General features: G+C 31.6%; 1 protein-coding gene across 1 annotated transcript; it reads left to right on the forward strand.

The window, feature by feature from the left end:
• The first annotated feature begins 2,863 nt into the window (after positions 1-2,863).
• On the forward strand, positions 2,864-10,108 carry LOC104886569 (jasmonoyl--L-amino acid synthetase JAR6). The gene is made up of 5 exons (XM_010671026.3): positions 2,864-3,145; positions 4,028-4,338; positions 4,563-4,664; positions 6,729-7,513; positions 9,403-10,108. The coding sequence occupies exons 2-5, from the start codon at positions 4,046-4,048 to the stop codon at positions 9,939-9,941; spliced, it is 1,719 nt and encodes a 572-aa protein (XP_010669328.2). The 5' UTR covers positions 2,864-3,145; positions 4,028-4,045; the 3' UTR covers positions 9,942-10,108.
• The last annotated feature ends 9,906 nt before the right edge of the window (positions 10,109-20,014 follow it).

Raw genomic sequence — 20,014 nt, forward strand, 5'->3', positions numbered from 1 at the left:
TTACTAGCATTTGGGCTGTACTATCAATTCAAATTGAATTATCGTGTTGGATTAAGTTGCAATCAATTTTCAAACAAAATTGGATTATCGGATTGAATCAAATGAGGGTGTATGTTTCAATGCAAAAATCTAAACAAATCAATAATATATAAATCTTTAATCCTCTTTAGAGTTATGTTGATGTTATATTTTAAAACTTTTTTAAAACACTTGACAAAACTTATTGTGTTAAGACGAAAGTGACTCGAGTTATTTTTTTTAATAAAAAGAACTCATATGAACCTATGCATACTAATTCAATATTATGTAGGTTGCAAAGATTACAAATTCTATTATTTTATTTTTTTCTTTTCTCAATTTTTTTTGTCTTTTCAGTTTCTCTTTCATAACTGCTTCATTTTCTCTCTCTTTAATATAAGTTCTTTCTTTGTTTTTGAACTTTTGATATATAGTTGATTGTAAAATTGAACCTTTTATAGAAGATTAGGATTGTATTTTCAATTTCGATATAGTGTGTTTATATGTGGTATAATGTACACAACCTTAAAATAAACTATAATCGTATAGGAAAACAATCACTTGATGCGGTAATTTTATCACCAATTGGTTGTAAGAACCGTGCTTATCCAATTTAGGAGAGGCTATACCAAATCGTAGCCTATTTAAGAAAAAAAGAGATATCTTATTGTGTTTGTATAATTCACAAAAGAAAAATATATATCAGATTATATCTACAAAAGTACATACACCATATTTGACAAAAAAAATTTCATTTAGTTTATAAATTTTTCTTATATATACGTCCATAAACCCATGCAGCTAAAAATGTAACATACATATTCGATTATCACTAATCACTATTTACTACCAATAGTATGTATACCTTTCAGCATTCAAACTGAATTGCAATAAATTTGTTAAATCAAAACTTTAAAATTACTAGAATAGTAAGTTTTCTAAAACAATTAACCGAATTTAATTTATGTAACTTAACTATCTAACACAATGACTTCGCTAAAATGTTCAACAGATAGAGCTTAATTTAATGAGCTTAAATGCTTACAAATCGAACTCAAGACTTCAGTTTTATTTAACATATAAAACATTTATTAACACTTCTTAAAATTCGGAGTAACTCATATCCTCAATCCACATTAAAATAAGAATTGAACTTGAATACTCCCTCCGTTTCCTAAAAATCTTCCTTGTTACTGTTCTTACAGATACCAAGGAGAATTCATTTGTGTGGGGTGGATAAAGTAAGAGAGAGAAAGGGGTTAAGATAAATAATTAAACAAATAAAAAAAGGTTAAAGTATGAGAGAGAAATGGAGTAAAATTGAATTAATAATGTAATAGTGGACCATATGATAGAGACATGGGAGGGTATAAAGGGAAAAAAAATTCCAAATAAGGAATAAAGCAAAAGAGGGAAGATCTTTTGGAAACGCACCTAAACGGAAAGAGGGAAGATCTTTAGAAAACGGAGGGAGTAGCTTATCGAAACTTCTAAAAAAAACTTGAACGGACCAGATTCACAATAATTTATTATGCGTCGGAAACAATATGATATAATAGGTTTGCATTTGATAAAGTCAGTTTTCGTTTGATATAATCAGATTTATGATATAATCACCTTATATATAGTTAACTTTTGTATGATATATCATGATCTGTAATTTCTGAATACCCGATTTTTATTAGTCAATTTTTTTCCTAATATAATTAGGTTTTGTGCAATAAAGTTAGTTTGGGTGCACAATAATTATGTGAACTCATCCCTTCCAACACGTTTTGTCGAAATTTATAGCAAAATAGCATCTAAATTAAAATTTTCATCGACTAAACCATAAAAAAAGAGGGAAATACTATAATAGTATATTGACCTTATTCTATTCATTTTATTTTCAGTCCATAAAAAAAGAGAGCTGAGAAATAGCTCAGTGGTTGAAATATCCCTCGTGGTTTAATTAAGGTCAGCTAAATGTAGATAAATTCGATTAAGTACATATAGGCCTTGTTTGCTAAGTGAGGTTTGGAGCAAAATTAGAAGTTTGAACTCATATTAGAGAATTTGACTAATCAATCTTCTAGTTTGAGTGATTGGCAAAGAGAGGTTTCACTTAGTCTATTGAGCCCAAAAAGCTCTTTTTGAAAAAGTTGAGGAAATAAGCTTTTTGCCATTAGAGGTTTGAAAATGGATGGACCAATTATATTTGTTTCCTAATATTGTTGAAATTTACATTAATAAATAATAAAAGGTACAATAATATATTATGTGCATGTCCTTGTTGGTCATTTAAACAATCAGATATGAATCAACTATCAACTACTCTCTCCGTCCCATAATATAATGCTTGTTTATTTTTTATACGGTCTCCAAAACGTAACTTTGACCTTTAATATCTTCAATTTCATATTAATAAAAAATATAAAAATTTGATATTATGAAACTACACATTGAGACGAATCTAACCAGATCTCACGTGAATATGTTTTTTATATATACAAATGATAATATTCGGTCAAAGAATTAAAGTTTGACCCATAAAAAATGAAGTAGGTACTATATTATGAGACGGAGGGAGTAGTACTTACCAAACACCTCCATACAAGCCGCTATTAGCTGATTATATCAGCTAATAGCTATCAACTATCCACTTATATTCTCATATAATTAACTAACAACTACCAGCTATTCGCTAATTACCAAACAGCATTATAAGCAAAAATAAATTGAAAGTTTTGGGACATAGATATTAGTATTTCATTGGGGTTGTAAAGGTGGACGGTGATGAATGGATGAGAAACACGAAGTCATCGATGATGAAGTATTATAAATAGACATCGACGAATCTTCCCTCTTCACCAATTTTTGTATTGATTAGTCTTCAACCAAGAAAGAGATAGAGAGAGTCAAAACACATTTCCTTTTTATCTCTTTGTAACAATTTTTATAAAACAAGTAAAAAAGATCTCACTTAACTACCATTTAAATCCAGAATAACATTTTTTTTCTCTCTATCTTCAAGTTTATCTATCTTACTTATCCACCACTTTCACTACCAACAAACAACAACAACTTCAAACTCCCAACTCTTTCTCTCTCCTCTTCTTCTTCCTCTGTTCATCACTTCATATTCCAGGTAATTTTCCAAATCTTCCTTTTATGGGTTTTTTTTCGATCTCGCTAACGGATGTCCCGGGACGCTAGATAAGGAAGAGTAATATACTTCCTCTGTTCCATAATAAGTGAAACACTTCTCTCTTTTATGTGAGAGTTTTTATAGAGAAGTGTTTCACTTATTATGGAACGGAGGAAGTATAAGTTTAAGTTTCTTATCTAGCGCGTCAGGACGTCCGTCAACATTTGTCTTTTTAATTAATATTAACAATACTATGATATAATTATGATAAATTTGAAGTATTATCCTTGATTAGTATTGTTAGATTATAATCATGAAGGCGCGAATTCAGAAGAGATTCTGTTATATTATTAGCTCATGATGTCTAAGTCCAAACTATCAGGAAGATTCTGATTTTTTATTTTTTTTTGGAATATTCACTTCTATTTCTATGATTCTATCTGAATTTGTCTCCTAATTTACTAGATTTCAATACCTTTTAAGCTTTTTCACTTTTTTTGGGGTTTGATCTTTTTCATTCCTTTAATTTGCAGAAGAAGAAAAAAACAGCATATTCTGTATAAATATTCACATATTTATTTCTATTTACTCAAAATTTTGAGTTGGGTATTATTATTATCTGAATTTATTGTACTTAGTCTAGAAAAATTGACTTGTTGACTGAGCTTAAAAACTAAAAAGACTTAAACCTTTAATGGGTTCCCACTTTTTTTTGTTTTTGTAATATGATAAAAGGTCATTATTGAATTAGTATTATTGGCTTTTGGAATAAATATAGAGGTGGGTTTATTGTAATTCATTTTAATTCAAACCATATAATATAAATTATTATTACTATTTCATAGACTAATAATGTTTGTTGCTACTATAAATTAATTGTAGGAAGTTAATTGAGTGAAAATGTTGCTGAAAATGGAAGAATTTGAGTCAGAAAAAGTGATCAAGGATTTTGAGGAGTTAACCAAGAATGCAGGAAAAGTACAGGAGGAAACACTGAAGAAGATACTAGAAGAAAATGCTGAAACAGAGTATTTGCAACTATTAGGTTTAAATGGAAAAACAGACGTGGAAAGTTTTAAGCAATGTGTTCCTCTTGCAACTCACAAAGATTTAGAACCTTACATTCAAAGAATTATGGATGGAGAAACTAATCCTATCCTTACTGGCAAACCTGTCCCCACCATTTCTTTAAGGTATCGTACTTTCTTAAATAGCGCGATTTTTTAAGCTGTAAGATAAGACGGTCTTTTATAAGAGTTTGTGTCGTTATTGTGATCATTTAATTGAGAGGGTAGTTTATTTCCTTTGATCATTTTTATGTTAGTAATTTTAGTTATAAAAGGATTTCTTTTGAGGTTTATGTAGTTCTTTCTTGTTATTAATGATGGGTTGAACTTTTTCTTTTCTTCTTTGGCAGCTCAGGAACAACCCAAGGAAAGCAGAAGTTTGTACCATTTAATGATGAACTCTTTCAGAACACTATGCAAATCTACCTTACCTCATTTGCGTACAGAAACAGGTAAGAATTAACTATTCTATCTTTTTTTCCTATTTTGGAGGTACAAGTAGATTATAGATATCTGATATTAAGAGTATTATTGCCTTTAGTTTATCAAGTTCTTTGTTTCATATGCATGGAAGAAGCCAGAAGGTGCACACACTACTTTTATAAGTTTATTGGACTGTGTTTTTCTCAATTTAGTTGCGACATTTGCTGGTTTGAGACATTCTAGTTTAGTTGCAACATGGTACAATCTTTGGTAAATTTTTTCCTTTCTTTTTCTACGAAGTCAGCCTTCGCTCTTTTCGTCCACCTACACACTTTTTCCTTTTAAACTAGTTATTAGGCCCGGGCTATGCCCCGGGTAAGAAAATTTTCATTTATTAATATTGTACTTTGATATAATAGCACTAAATACTACTTGGTCTAGTGGTTAAAACTTTAGTACATGTGTTCCTGGTTTACGCACGCCTTTTAATATATTAGTATAGATTCCATTGTAATCTATACCATAATATTTGTGACAACTAGTATGAGACAAAGTGCGTGTTACAATGATAATCTAGATATTAATGCTTCCATATTCTTTTTAGGATTAATGTTTTGGGTAATCAACTACTTTTTGAAATTGGGTCCCATAGCCTTCCATAGGGCTGGCAATGGGTCGGGTTGGGTCAAGATCAGGTTGGGTTGGCGGGTTGGCGGGTTGAGAACCCCTTGACCCAACCTGACCTGTTAACTTAAGCGGGTTGAAATTTACAACCCAACCCAACCTTATAATAAACGGGTCAACCTTCAGGTCGACCCGTTTAATTTTTTTTCGTGTTTTTTCTAGAAAAAAAATAAAAACAACATAATTTATTTGCAAATAATAGTAGGCAACAAATTAAAATTAAGTTATTACATAACCATATGATAATATTGTTCAAAATCAACATAAGTTTTGTTCAAATTCAACACAAATGTTCAAAATTAACATCATTACAAAATTGTTCAACCTTAAGTGTAATGATTAAATCATAATAAGCAAGAACAGTAGAGGACTCCAATTTTTTTAGGGATTTTTTTGGCTTGTTTTTTCATAAACGGGTTAGGTGGGTCAAAATCAGGTTGGAGTTTTCAACCTGACCCAACTCATTTAATTAAACGGGTTGGGTCAGGTCGACCCATTTAATTAAACGGGTCCAAATTTTTTACCCAACCCATTATTAATGGGTTTGGTTCGGGTCGGGTTGGCGGGTTGGGTAATATTTTGCCAGCTCTAGCCTTCCACCTAATACTGTCAGTGTCCTTTTTAGTATTTTTATAAATTATTTTGGGACGAAGTAAGTATTTCTTCGTATGTACTCATCAAATGTTTCTAGAAGATTTAAACTCCCTAAAAGTTTTTTAGGGATTCATTGAGAGTCGTGAGGAGTGATGATGTAGGATAGAACTTACGTTTTAAATAGCATCTCTTTAGGATCTTCCCACCTAAAATAACCAATTGGTAAAGCATTTTTGGTGCCTTTTGTGATATTCTCAAACTGCAAAGTGTTATACTAAGGGAGAGACTCAAACAATTGGTGTTTCCTTTTTGTTCATTACTAAATATTGATAAAGTTCTGTTTGAGAATCTGTTATAACCACACATTTGTCATGATTGGATAAAATTGCCATAATTAGGCATTTTATGCTTACATGCTCATGATAATTTTCTAATGAAGTTTCATTTGCTATATACATAAAAGTTGTATTGTCTATTGCCTATAATCTTATCATAAGATAATGTTACAAGTTTTTTTGGCCCAAAATAAAGGGTCAGTGTCTATAGTTCTATACTATGCCCACGTCAAAGTGTCAAGTACTTAACCTGTAAGAATTTAAGGTTTATTGAAGCACTTTAGGTAAAAATTGAGGCTTTTTCTTGGGGGCGATATAATCAGTACCGATATTTATTGGATTTAACTTACATGGAAAACTTTTTCTGTGGCAAACAAATTGCTCTTCCTTACATGTTTGCCGGAGAACAGTTTTCCAAATAGCTATACTCTTAACTCAAACATAAATTGTGAAAAACCCTGAATATTCTTGTATTTGCAGAGACTATCCAATCCAAAATGGAAAAGCCTTAGCTTTCATCTATAGTAGCAAACAGTTCACAACCAAAGGAGGTATACCTGCAGGAACTGCAACTACTAATGTTTTCCGGCACCCTGAATATAGACAGCTTATGAAGGGAATACAGTCCCAATGTTGCAGTCCTGATGAAGTGGTTTTTGGATCAGATTTTCATGAATCCTTATACTGTCATCTTCTCTGCGGTTTGTTATACTACAATGAGGTTCAGTTCATTTCCTCAACCTTTGCTCATAGCCTTGTACAAGCATTTCAAACATTCGAACTAATATGGGAAGATCTTTGCTCTGATATCCGAGATGGAATCTTGAATGAAAGAATCACTGATCTACCAACTCGAGCTGCAATGTCTAAACTCCTTAAGCCTAACCCGGAGTTAGCTGACCTGATTTACAAAAAATGCTCAAGTTTGAGTAAATGGTATGGTCTAATTCCTGAGCTTTTCCCGAATGCTAAGTATGTTTATGGGATAATGACGGGTTCCATGGAGCCTTACGTGAAACAATTAAGGCGATATGCTGGTTGGTTGCCTTTGGTTTGTGCTGATTATGGAGCGTCAGAAGGGTGGGTTGCAGCCAATGTTAATCCAAGATCACCCCCTGAATCCGCTACTTTTGCTGTTCTTCCCAACATTGGCTACTTTGAGTTCATTCCTTTGAAGGAGTCTAGGACCAGTGAACCTAAATCTATTGGCTTGTCTGAGGTTGAAGTTGGCCAAGAGTATGAAATTATTCTCACCAACTTTGCAGGTAATATATCTAAATTTATTACTTGCTATGTATGTGTTCTCTTCAAGTGGTCTTTAGTTATCTGATATACAGTTATTGTAGCATGACAAATGAAACTTAGGTGGCGCGTATTGGACCTGAATTTGACTAGTCTTTAACTTTCGTCATAAATTTCAACATATGTGATATTATTGAAACTTATTGAAACTTATCAACTATCCCTGAGACCCTGAACGTACTAAGCTTATATGAATTATTCTAAATTTTATTTCTGTTGAAATGAGTGTAAAAAAGGTGGGGAGTAACCCAAACTTTTCACAACATTTAGACCAAGTACTATTTTGTAGACTTTTAGAAAACATAAACAAGCGGGTACCTATAAATTGTGTAGGCTGCAGAGGTTCGAATAGTGACATGATGACGGGGTTATATAGAAACAAGAAACCTAATCTTGATCTCAAAAACATTACTTTAGATAATTAAAGCTTAATTGTGATAGGGCAATATGCTCACAGTCATCAATCATATTCCGCGAGAAAGATTAAGACATATCTAGATGTCACATACATACATAGTTGATAGTACTCAAGATACAGTTGGAAGCTTATTTTTTGGCTAGGGAATATTTACAATATTACTAGTTAGTTCAAAACTTCCTGGAAAGCTTACAGAGTTACAGTGTATAACTAAGTGATTACTAGTCGTACTATTGCCTAGTTTAATCATCTATTGACAGAATATCTTACTCTGCCGAGTTTGTCCTATAGCATGTTGTTGCGTTACTTGTGGAATCATAGTCAGCGATCGCTTTACCCAACTTTTCTTAGTAGTTCTGATTGGCCTACTATTATATACTCATTGAAAAACAGATCCCCTTGTTTCTCTATGTAATTGGCATGTAAGGTGCTGCCAGGGGGATGGCCCGATAGTGGGCGCCATGGCGGGCTCCAGTCCTCCCCTCATGCGCAACAACTCTGGTTGGCAATCAATTGTTGGCTGGTTCACTTAACATGTTTACTGTTTAGTGTCGTTTATTTTAAAAAAGTCTTTGTTAAAATCCGTGATGGTTAAACTCTGCTTTTTTGTTGTTAAAAGCTAAATAAAGTTCATTACGAAACATATTTGTTTGAAATTTAACTCATAATAAAACAAAGAACAATCTAAGAAATGTAATAGAAAATCATTTGTCAAACAAGTGAGAGCCTAGTCCTAGTGCAGTACAACAAAGGTTGCTAATACGTCCATATCACCTTGTATTATTGGTGGACCTGTTCTGGAGCATAAACAAATCCAGAGTCCATAAAGCTTTACAACTTTATTAAAAGTTTGAGTGCAATTAGTTTAGTGAACATTTCTCTAAAAGATGCTTTGAAGGGAGTAATCTATTCTTTGAAAACTGACAAAGTTATACTTATCCTGTTATCTAGCTGTAATCTATGAGTGTTTTGCTCTTGTTTTGCGCTTGTTTTTCTTTCTAGATGATCCAATTTTATGATCTAGCTAATGGATGATCATGATTAATCATAATTATCTGGTTAATTTAAGAGTTGGAAGTTTGGAACATCAATTTCATATATTGTTGATTAGGCTTGGTTAATCGACACTATAGTCCAATTATCGACCTTCTTTTGCCCACAACATGCCTGGCTTGACTCGTTTTGACCCATTAACTAGAATTACTAGATGACCTACTATCAATGATGTCTTGGCCTAGTTATTAAGATTGAGGTTTTACATGTTCGAATCTCCCTTCCCCTTCTTTGTACTTTGTACTACCTTCGTGGCTCATATGGATCAAAAAGAAACTAGATGACCTACTATTAACCCTGTAACGATTCATTTTAACATATGCTTCAAAGATTTTGCACTCCTATGAAATTACTAAAAGAAGTTATTATTTATACTTGCAGGTTTATATCGCTATAGGCTAGGAGATGCTGTCAAGGTAATGGGGTTCTATAACTCTACTCCAGAGCTAAAATTTCTATGCCGTCAAAACCTTTTGCTGAGCATCAACATAGACAAGAACACTGAGAAAGATTTACAGCTCGCGGTGGAAGAAGCGAGCAAGCTATTGGTAGCAGAGAAGGTAGACCTTATTGATTTCACTAGCCATGTAGATGTATCCAAAGAAAAAGGTCATTATGTGATTTTCTGGGAGCTAAGTGGTGACGCTGATGAGAATGTTCTAAAAGAGTGTTGCAACTGCTTGGACCGAGCTTTCGTTGATGCCGGTTATGTAAGCTCGCGTAAGGTAAATTCAATCGGACCACTTGAGCTCCGGATATTGAAGAAGGGAACCTTCTATAAGATATTACTTCATAGTTTGAGCATGGGAAATACTCTTAACCAGTTTAAGACACCAAGATGTGTTGGGTCTAGTAATAAGTCTGTCTTGCAAATTGTGTGTAATAATGTTGTTAAAACTTACTTCAGTACTGCTTATTAGTGAATTAGATGAGTGTGTATGTTAGTATGTTATTACTGGTAAAAACTTGATGTATGCTCAATGAGAAAGGGGCAGTTTAACTATTGACATGTCGCTTCCTACTACTTGTATCCTTTATTTTTCTCATTATGAGATTGAAAATAAAATGTGCAAATTCTGATTTTAAATCTAGGATTTAAATTTATACTATATCACTGAATTTTACTTTTAATATAAACGTTGAGCCTAAGGGTCTTATGTTTTACATCTCCTTAACCACTAGTTACAATTTCATTCCATCAAAATATGTAAGATTGTAAGGTCCACTAGGTTCGATTCTTCTTAGTTAAGTTAGGCGGGTTCGACCAGAAATGCCCGGAAAGCTTCCCCCGAGGGGTTAGGGGGTAACGGTAGTGTTATTTTTATGCAAGACGGCAAGACTACAATAGTGTTAAGACTGCTAATTATCATCCTCCTATATGGCTATATGTCTATGATTGATTGTATGGGGAGTCTTAGGTGCTCGTTTGATTATATAAAAAAAAAAAAAAAAAAAACTTGAAAGGACATGATTGGTTATACATGAAACGTCAAAGTTTTCATAAATTAATAATCATGGAAACTGATAATTTTTGTTTCGTTGAACATCATGAAAAGTTTTACTTACCTACTCTACTTACTTAGATCCCCTTAGCTAAGCAAGTTCCCCAATTTGTAAGAAATAGATTTTCTTAGTAAATTCTAATTTCTACATTTTTGGCTATCAATTTGGCACTTTTCTACTTTCTAAGAATTTAAGTGGGCAACAAAACAACAGCTTTGTTTAAAAGGGTGCACAAAGTTTTCTTGTAATGCAAAATCTCTTACTTTTTTTAAATGATCCAAATATCTAAAATATAGCTATTTCTTCCGTTTCTTTTTACTTGCTACACTTCTCATTTCACGGACTCCTATGCAATTTTTGGAGAAGAGAGAGGTAGAGAGTAAAAAGAAAAGGGACCCATGTGGGAGGGGAGAGATAGAGAGAGTTTATTGCCCCAAAAAGAAGTGTAGCAAGTAATGTGAAACTTCCCATAGTGGAAAGTGTAGCGAGTAAAAAAAAACGGAGGAAGTATAGTTTGATATGGCTAGGGAGTATTCTCTTTATTTTATTTTTGTTTATTTTCAGATTAGATAAGAAAAGTTAAGAAAGTTTAAGAAGAAATAACAAAAGTTCATAAAGTTAAGAAAAAATAAGAAAAGTTCAAATTAGTTTAGATAAAATAAGGTAAAAAAAACAAACCTTATATTATCAGACTTATGCCTATTATATTAGTTAACTCGCATAATTGTATAATTTAAAAATGTAAATATTACTTCTTTCTCTTCTTAGAGTCTGAATTTTATAACTAATACTATGTACCGAAATATTTAAAACAGCCTAAAAATTGAAGTTGGATTAAGTGGCGAGTTCTCTCATCTTTTCTATTAAATCTAGAGTTTAATTCCTATTATGTTGAGAAATGTGGCGGTTTGAGCGTGACAAGCTCCAACAGTATCTTGCCGGGCTGCGTTCGATGAAACAAAAATATCTGGTCCAGGAGTATCACATGGGCTGTCCAAGAACATGTTCTGAACTGGCTGTCCATACACCACCAAGGAAAATATGGCTAAATCGAGAACAAGTAGTAATTTGGTAAATTGGTAAATTTTATTTTTGAGGATACCATACTGTTGAATATTTTTGAACTTATTTAAACTTATCATAATTTATCTAAATTTATATGAACATATTAGAATTTTTTTAATCTATTTTATAAAGAAACTGCATCTTGTGGAACTTTTTTTTCCGGAAAGAAGTCGAAATACATTGAATACATAACATTGCATATATATAACATTGCATACCTTATTTTGGAAGGAGAACTCCACTATCAGTCCAAAACTAATTATGGTCGCTTCACTTTAAAAGGTTTTAACTATTGGTTATCTCACAACAGCCCAACCTTAGGAGTTCCATTTTCAAAGTGGTCTTCAACTTAATTAATTTGCTAAATCAGTTTATTAAAACATCCGACACTCTTCCAGTCCCCATAATTTAAATTAACTAAAGCCAATTAAAGAGTTTAATATGTTACAATTAACCAATTCAGTAACCGAATTAAGCTAAAGGATCGTTCTAGAAAGAGAGCCCTTAAAGTTGGGCTATCTTGAATAAGGGTCTATTCTCCCCAGCTTATTTTCAGTTCAATTCAGCTCTGGACAATACTCTTATTCTAGAGGTGGTCATTTTGGCCCGATTCGCTGGCTCGGCCTGGCCCTTTTTGGGCAGAATTTTTCGGCCCGCGGGCCCGGCCCGACCATATTTTTTTCACTTTGAACGGGCTTTGGACAGGCTAAAAACGACTTTGTAGTCTATTCTTTGGCCCGGCCCGTTTTGGCCCGCAAAAGCCCGCTAATTTAGGCCCGAAATAGTGGGCTTTGGACACAAAAATTAGGCCCGACCCGACCAATGGGCAAAAATTTTTGGTCGCGGCCCGGCCCGGCTCATAATAACCTCTATTTTACTCTCACATATCACTATTCATTTCAGCTGTTTTATGCCGAATAGAACAATCCTTAAGTCCAAAAATATGGACTCTCTCGTGACTGACGTTGGGACAAATCAATTTGGAAGCCAGTAGTATTCAGTAATAAGTACAAAATTAGAGAGAGAAAGAAATCATAAAAGATTCATTTTCATGCATGAGCTCTGTAAGTCATAAATAATTTGCTCCATATGACATAATAATCTACCTAAAGGAGATGCACCACAAATAATTATATATATTGCTCCAAAACCGATGTCTACATCCTAGATTATTAAGATCAGATCAGTCAATTTCTTACTCACAAATGATTGACACTTTTATTAGCAGCATCTTTGCACATTGAACATGATATATGTCCAAAAAGACAACAAGCTAAGTCAACAATTACCCTCATGAAACACTATATATACACCATCCTAAGAGGAGAACAACATAGGAAAAAGGCACAGTTGGGCTTACATTTACTGTTATGAGTCCCATTCTAGACCAATAATATACTAGCGCAATTTTTATACATCTTTGTTCCATGATAAAGTTCTCAATTTTAATTTTTTTCAAAGTTACACTTTATAAATTGTAACAATAAATTCTTATCAATATATATAAGGAAGAAAAATGATAAAATGTGGAATTTTGTTAAATAAAATTTAAAGTGTAAACTATTTTTTAGACCCAAGTAATTATATTTTTTATTAATTACTATTTTACTTTAAAATGATAAACAACAAATATCACTTACTTTAATGATTAATACTTCAGTAATTACTTGATATAAATAGACAAATTTTGATGGTCAAAGTTGTGTCTTAAAAACTATGCACGTAAAAATATTGAATATTGATAATCATTAAAAAAAATCAAATACATCAGTCGTCATTATACCTTTTAACTTTCTCAATATGAGACAACTAGTACAGATTAAATAATACTCATGTGCGATTTTCATAATAGATACTGAAATAAAAAATAATAATTTAATTTACATTAATTGAATGTAATCATCCAAGAAAAAAATTTCCTATTAAGGCAAATCTAAAAGACTATAAATTAAGAGAAATTTATTACATGAGATCTCTCTTACTCATGTCCTCATGGGACATACAAGACAAAACATGTCTTGGTGTCCCATGTCTTTGATCTCTTCTTCATCATCATAATTCATAATCATATATAATAACCTCCAATGAAAAATCAACTAAACCTCCAAAAAAAAAAAAAAAACATCTTTCCCAAAGAAAATATGTCAAAAAACAAAATTAATCCTTATGATGGTGAAATAGTAGTAAAGAGTAAGAAAGAAATGGTGAAAATATGGGATTGTGGGAGTCCATTGTATGACTCCTATGAATTGGCTTCTCTGAGCCACTTGATTGAACGGCATCTGATGATCATCCCATCTCTTGGTGGATCAAAGCGGTTCAAATTGCATCAATATCATCAAAATAATGCATCAACGGCTGTGATTGCATCAAAGGTATCAATGAAATCATCAGAAGCATCAAAAGGGAGTTATATGGTGTTTAATGGTGGGTGCATAGGAAGTTGTTTCATGTGGAGGGAGATGAGACAAGAGAGAATTATGAAGATCAAGTTCAAGATAGTTAGGCTTCTAGGAATTAAGTGGTTTAAGTAAAATAAGAATTTATATTTTAAAAAATTATTATTGTATGGTTTAAGATTTTAAGTAAAATAAAGTGGTTCTAATGTTATTGTTGGAAAAGGGGTGATTAATACCTTATTGTAAGAAGAGGATATATTTTTTTTTAAAAAAAAGGAGAACAAGATATATTGATATTAAACAGTGTGTAATTATTACTTCGTCCGTTTTCTATTTTTGATATATTTTATTTTCTGTCATTTTATTTTAGTTGTAAGTTGTAACATTTGACTTTTGAGAGTCAAAATTTATTAACTTACTTTTTGTAATATCTTAATATGTAAATTACATATTACCAAAACTATCAAGGATGTCTTGGTCTAATGGTTAAGATTGAAGTGCTGTGAAAGATAGGGTACATGTTCGAATCTCTCTTCCCCTTCTTTGTACTTTGTAATTTGTATAACTAAATATCCTAATAGCTAATTTCCCTCAAAAAAAAAAAAAAATCCTAATAGCTAAACAAGTGTGTCGAATTCTGCAAAACCAAATGCTGCAACTAAAAAGAAATGGATGTGGTACTTTTGAATTTTGATCATGTCAAATACTAGGCTATATAATTCGCAGTTCTCGCCTCAAATAAGGTATTTATGGTCTAATATGTAAGATATAATATCATCGTGTCATTTTTTTAGTTTGGTATGGTATGGTCTGCATTTTTTTTTTCTATAGCCTGAATATTTTTTGTATACCAGCAGAACTTTTGAGCATGGTATTTATATTTAGTTTGGTCTAATTTTGATAATAACATATATTAATAAATCATGAAATAAGGTGAAGAGAATTTTATACTAGCAAAAATTACGGCCCTATTTGGTAAAAGAGAATTTGGAATAAAGTTAGAGGTGTGAACTCATAATTGAGGATCTATTAATTCAATCTTTAATACACGTGCTTGGTACAAAGGTGTTTGTAATAACTTATTAGGCCCGAAAAAGCTCTTTTTGAAAAAGTTAGGAGAACAACTTTTTGACATTACAGGATAATGATTGGGCTAAATTACATTTATGTTATAAAAGTTTTGAAAATTATTGACGTGACGAAAATACATCCATGTAAAATAATGGATTATGCCCAGTATTTTATACATTTAAGTAATAATCAACCATTAACTACTTATCAAACACTTCTATACAAATAGCTAATAATATCAATTAGTCAAATCAACTAATATAATCAACTATCAATAAATATAATTATACAATTAACTAATAAATATAAGTTAGGTGCTAATTGCCAAAGGCATATACTTTCTCAGTAACAAAATAGATGTTACGCTTTTTAAATATGGTTGTAACTAAATAGATATTACAGTTCTTCTTTAAGCAACAATCTCTCTTTATCTTTCTCCTATCACATGAGTCTCCTTTTTTTTTTCTCTCTCTATTTCTCTTTTATTTTAAAAATTGCTTAGAAGAATGTATTTTGAAAAATAACATCTATTTTATAACGGATAAATTATATAGGCAACTAGGCATATAGCAACGTCCATTGTCAAGAGGCCAGGAAAGTACGGTGATAGTATGAATGTGGACCTTTATCCAAGTTTCACCATCCATTTGGACATTGTGATATATGTAGCATAACATGGGCCAAAAGGACATGTTAAATGTTGTTGAATATCGTAAACAAGAGCCAGTATCGTATATAAGAGCCAGAACTACATGTTTCACCAAATCGTTACTGACTTACTGCTTCAGCTTCGACTTTATGTTGCTGTCAAAAAAAAAAAAAAAAAAATCGACTTTATGTTCCATCATAAGTCACAAACCACTTAAGTATAACATACTTCCTCTATTTAAAAATAGTTGCACCATTTTTAACTTTCACACATGTTGATGTATAATTTCAACCATTAATATTTTTAATTATCAAGAAGTAAAAATTATAAAAAGTTTATATTTTAAAAAAATTACATCGAAACAAATCTAACAAGACTACACATAATTATGTTTTTTTCTAAAATATAAATCACCAAAGACAATCTAAATGTAAGATATGAATAGTGCACAAAATAGACATGGTGCAACTATTTCTAAACGGAGGAAGTATATAGCTAATTGGCTATACGATCATTATTATATTAATATTATGGTGCAACAAATTAGTCTTCACTTTTTCATTATTAGAGAAGGCAAATAAATAAAAAAAATTAAATTTCTCTCTGTATATGATTCACTTACAAAAGATAAATAATTATGTATAAACTTGCGTGAGATGGTCTTGGAATAGTTTCTCATTCGTGAAATAACGAAATTTAGAAGAACTTATCATCCATCTTTTATGAGGTCATATACTTATAGTCGTATGTATATCCCTTTATAAAAAATGGTCAAAATAATATGTTTTAAGTGATCTAAACATGGTAAATTTATTAGTATATATTATGAAAACAATTATATTATACGTTTAGAATATATGTTGTACCCAAGATCTGTGATAGAATTTTGTCTATATTACTATTTTTAGTCGTTCATTTACACAAAATAGAAAAGATATATCTGATATGTGTAGATTTAAATTTTCATAGTTGTAAAAAAAGCTTTCAATATCCATAAACTTTGTGTGTAGAACTTGTTGAAAATCGGTATAGCAACAGTTGTTGGTTGGTTCACAATTTCTCACCCGTAAGAATTAATGGTATGTTCTCCACAACTTATTTTCAATTCAGTTCAGTTTAATTCAATTTAGTTCAGTTCATTTCACTTCAATTCAGTTCAATTCAGCTCTGAACAATACTTTTACTCTCACGTATCACTATTCATTTCAGTTCAATTTAACTGTTTTATACCGAAACACAAGCCCTAGAAAGATGTCACGCAAAATTTACTAAAATTATCCACCGCATCTTTAAGCGAAAGCCAATAGAGCAAAAATTCATGTTGTATTGCTATTTATGGTTATCAAAACTACACATCGATGTTTCTAGACGTCTATATTGTTCAACGAGCTTTTACCTTACACCCTGTTGATGGATAAGGATGTTTGGAAACAAAAGTAAAAGGATAAGGATATTTGTTAACTATCGTTGAAAAAGGTTAGTGGTATAATTCAAGTTGCAATGATAAGGTGAACAAGATTAACTAAGAGAATTTCCAGACACCATTCATGACTTAATCATAATTTGGACTATGATAAAGTTTGTTTGTCCTGGAAAATCAAATTTAGTTAAGGGTTTTTTTTATATACTTCATTACAAGCCTCTATGTCATTTCAACTCAAAGTTAACATTTAGCAAAAAATGATTACTTAGTAATAACTCAACAAAATACTTTAGGTAAGTCTTGGAAAAATCACAAACCTCTATATTATAACTAATTTTTCTTAAACTAATCTTTATTTTTGAAGCTGATAGATAAAACCATTCATGAGTTTCCAACCAGCAGTCTAAACTTTTGGTTGAGTTGATCATTTGACATGGTATCACAGCAATGTCATATAAAGGTCACGGGGTCAAATCTCATCCACCCCTCATTTCTAAGTAGAATATTTAGAGCCAAATATTAGAGGGGTCAGTGCTGCATCCAAACTTCAAGTCCAATGGGCTCTCGCGTGAAGGGGTTCGATTAGGGATATCAATATGTAGGATCTAGACCGGATTCTCTTGGATCTAGATGCAGATCTGTTTTCAAGCATGCATCCAAATTTGATTTGGATCCATTGTGTAATAAAATTGAGAATCCAGATTCGGGTCCAAAACGGATCCTGGCCTATTTTCTTCAAATGATCCTAATTTTCACAATAATTAAAGATCTTTAAATAACAAAACACCACTATTTAGTATTTCATTTGTCGGCGTTAAGTAAACAAGCATTCAACCTAAATAAATGAAATCTAAGCATAAATAACATTAAGTTTTATCCTTTAATTATACATTTTAAAATAACTTTTAAGAAACGTAAATGAATTCGGGTTTGGGTAATAATTTAAGATTCAATCCATATATGTTTTCTAAAAATAGGATATATATCCTACCCGGATCCGCGGAGTCCAAATTTGAGGATCTAGATACGCTAAAAACGAATCTGGCTCCATGAATCCAGGTAAGACCCATTGACATCCCTAGGCGTGATAGAGTATATGAGACTTTAACCACTAGCGTTATCTTAATTTGCTTTCAGGCGTGTTTGTTTGATATACATGTGATGATGTTACTCAACTTAGCGGTTTTGTTTTGAGACATTTTTTTTTGCACGATATTGCCCTATGTGGACGGTATGTTAGGAATTATTTTCACTTTGATGCAAAGCGGAAAATGTTTTTTATTTTAGCAATACGTATGGAAAAAAATCTAATTTAAAAAATTGTTATATTTTACTGATAGGAATAATAATACATGATATTCTCTTCCTAGGTTGAGATATTATACTATATTTGTAAAATAATATTTTAATGTATTATGTTATCTATCTTTACCTATCTTGTTAGTTTTTTTATATGATTATTGCAATATATCTTATAAATGTTTTGAATACAATCAAACGAGAAATTGACATTATCTAACATGACATCAAGAACAAATTAGATCTCGTGATCATCTATAAATTTTTTTTTACCCATAGGTTAGAAAATTAAACCCACCCTGTACATGATTCACAATAGTATGTACAAATACATTTTTTTTTAACCTTTCACGTCTTTATCATTAATATTCTATCTACTTCCTCAGTTTCATATTACTCGCTACACTTCTCAATTCACGGACTCCTAGACAATTTTTGGAGAAAAAAGAGATAGAGAGTAAAAAGAAAAGGGATCCATGTGAGAGGAGAAGTGTAACAAGTAATGTGAAACTTTTTATAATGAAAAAAGCAACGAGTATTATGAAACAGAGGAAGTACATATGTTTTGTGAAGTGTTGATTATATTAGGAGACCATAGTAATTAGTACACACCAAACTAGCATATAAACACCGTGGCTTAAGGCTATGTTTAGTTCACCTGAAATTTTCTGATCTGAACTTATCTGATCTGATCTGAACTTATTTTTTCTGATCTGATCTGAACTTATTTTTTCTGATTACAAGATCTTATCTTTTAGATTTTTCTCAATATATAAGAAAAAATATAGTCATGTGGGGTCTTGTTTGATTCGTCTCAATGAACACTTTATTAATATTCAATTATTATAATTTTTACTAATATGTAATGAAAGATATAATGATTTTTAAATATAAGCATGATCTGAACTGATCTGATCTGAACTTATTTTTTTCTGATCTGATCTGATCTGATCTGATTAGATCTGAAATAAGCAAAAATAAGGTGAACTGAACATAGCCTAAGTGTTGCCGCCAATCTTCTAATCATTGACAGGCATAAAAAAAAATGATGATTGCATCATATTGTATGAAATCATACTCTATCTAATTGCGCAAGAAATATGATAATTACTCCAATTTAAAATCTCTCTCATTATGAGCCAAGAGCAAGAGACAAATCAACAATTCGATTAATGGAAGCAAATTAATTAAAAAATTGAATGACAAACACTGCCAAAAAGCTTACTTGTCTCATTATGCACTTGATAGCAATTTGTATGTTGGTTTGACAGCATAAAATGGAAGTACTAACACATCATAAATAGCATTGATTGAATTATTTTTAAGAAAGAAACCTATAATTAGTATTCTAATCCCTTCATTAAACATAAGGCTAATTTATGTTGAATGAGCTCAGAAGTCAAAAGAAGCCAAGAGGTAATTGTTGAAATGTGGGGTAGTGCTGGTATAATGGTGGGTCTGTACCACCCAATCACACCCATTGTGATTTGTGAGCTCTTTTTGACAGAAAACTATACTTTCTATGTTTGCTGACCAAATGAAAAATGGGACTAAGAAAAAACAGAAGATTAGACCTAAAAATGA

The sequence above is a fragment of the Beta vulgaris genome, chromosome 1 (assembly GCF_026745355.1).
Source record: "Beta vulgaris subsp. vulgaris cultivar EL10 chromosome 1, EL10.2, whole genome shotgun sequence".
In the NCBI taxonomy this organism is placed as follows: domain Eukaryota; kingdom Viridiplantae; phylum Streptophyta; class Magnoliopsida; order Caryophyllales; family Amaranthaceae; genus Beta; species Beta vulgaris.

Coding starts and splice junctions, on each gene's coding strand:
- LOC104886569 (XM_010671026.3), top strand. CDS start 4,046: ATGTTGCTGAAAATGGAAGAATTTGAGTCAGAAAAAGTGATCAAGGAT. Junction 4,665..6,728: donor TCATTTGCGTACAGAAACAG/GTAAGAATTAAC, acceptor TTGTATTTGCAG/AGACTATCCAATCCAAAATG. Junction 7,514..9,402: donor TATTCTCACCAACTTTGCAG/GTAATATATCTA, acceptor TTATACTTGCAG/GTTTATATCGCTATAGGCTA.